Source organism: Octopus bimaculoides, chromosome 6 (genome assembly GCF_001194135.2).
Source record: "Octopus bimaculoides isolate UCB-OBI-ISO-001 chromosome 6, ASM119413v2, whole genome shotgun sequence".
Classification (NCBI taxonomy): Eukaryota; Metazoa; Mollusca; class Cephalopoda; order Octopoda; family Octopodidae; genus Octopus; species Octopus bimaculoides.
This window is the reverse complement of record NC_068986.1, coordinates 45,882,463-45,883,529: the sequence shown is the minus strand read 5'-3', so window position 1 is coordinate 45,883,529 and position 1,067 is coordinate 45,882,463. Positions and strand designations below refer to the sequence as shown.

The following is a 1,067-nucleotide window of genomic DNA, read 5'->3' as shown; positions in this document are numbered from 1 at the left end:
CAATGTGGTGCATAAATTGTCAAGTAAATGAGACGCATCTTTGCCTTCACTGATTCACTTGCAAAGTGTTGAGTAAAATTATTTCGTTGCAGACCTGCTTTGGGTCTTTTTATTATCACTGCGACACACATAGTCCCTAGTTGGTAATATTGATTTCAAGGCCCTCCTGGATGAGAGACTGGCATTCCACTTAATGTCTATGTTCCATGCTGGCATGGATTGGAGAGTTATTAATGTAGAAATATGGTATCGTAGCTACTAACACTTGAGGGTTACGTAGTCTGGACGGCGTTTTTAGATTTCATTATTCTCTTTAACCCGGGCAAAGCCTGGTATTTCTGCTAGTATGAAATAAAAATGAGCTGGAAAGTATTTGACTATAGGTCTGTTTGATTAGAATTAACTTGGGGTCTAAACAACTTATTCATAATCGTGTTGTAATCCTTTCTGCCTCCCTGAACACTTTCAATTTTAATTCCATTTATTTCAATTGTCTTTGTAATTCTAAATAATTTACTTCATCTCTTTGTTACCCATTTAATTTTATTTCTATTGATTTCTCTAAATGCATTGTATTTTCAATTGAAATTTTCAGAAGTACTTCAACGGTTAGATGTCCCAGAATTTAATGGTACCTCATATGTAGAGCTTCCATTGAATGATAGTGATTTATTAGACACAATGACAATAGCTGTTTGGTTCAAAACAACTAAACCAGATGGTAAGCATCTTTTCTTTTATAAATCTAGATATATAATCTTCTCTTTCTCTCTCCCCCTCTCTCATTCTTTTCCCTTCTTTCTTGCTCTCTTTTTTTCTTTCTCTTTGTCCCACTCTCATTTCATAATATTCTCTCTCTCTCTCTACTGGTGTTCATTTTGTTTGTTATTTTGTTGTTTTATATTTCTTTCCATCTTTGTTGGACATAACACTATAATGCCTAAATTATCAATATGAAGAAATCAAACAACTTATTCATTGGTCTTTTTTAGTGTATTTAAGAGTAATGAGTATCTTAATGTTATATTAAACTGTCTTACACAAACAGACACACACACAGACATATA

The 1,067-nt window shown here is 33.2% G+C and overlaps 1 protein-coding gene across 1 annotated transcript in view; it reads left to right on the top strand.

Moving 5' to 3' along the window:
• LOC106868360 (agrin) overlaps positions 1-1,067 on the top strand; it is a gene marked incomplete at its 3' end in the record, with an annotated part of 738,012 nt that overhangs the window by 704,922 nt on the left and 32,023 nt on the right. Inside the window, exon 29 of the mRNA XM_052968462.1 lies at positions 596-721. Within this exon, the coding sequence (XP_052824422.1) occupies positions 596-721 (126 nt within the window). The remainder of the gene's footprint in view (positions 1-595; positions 722-1,067) is intronic.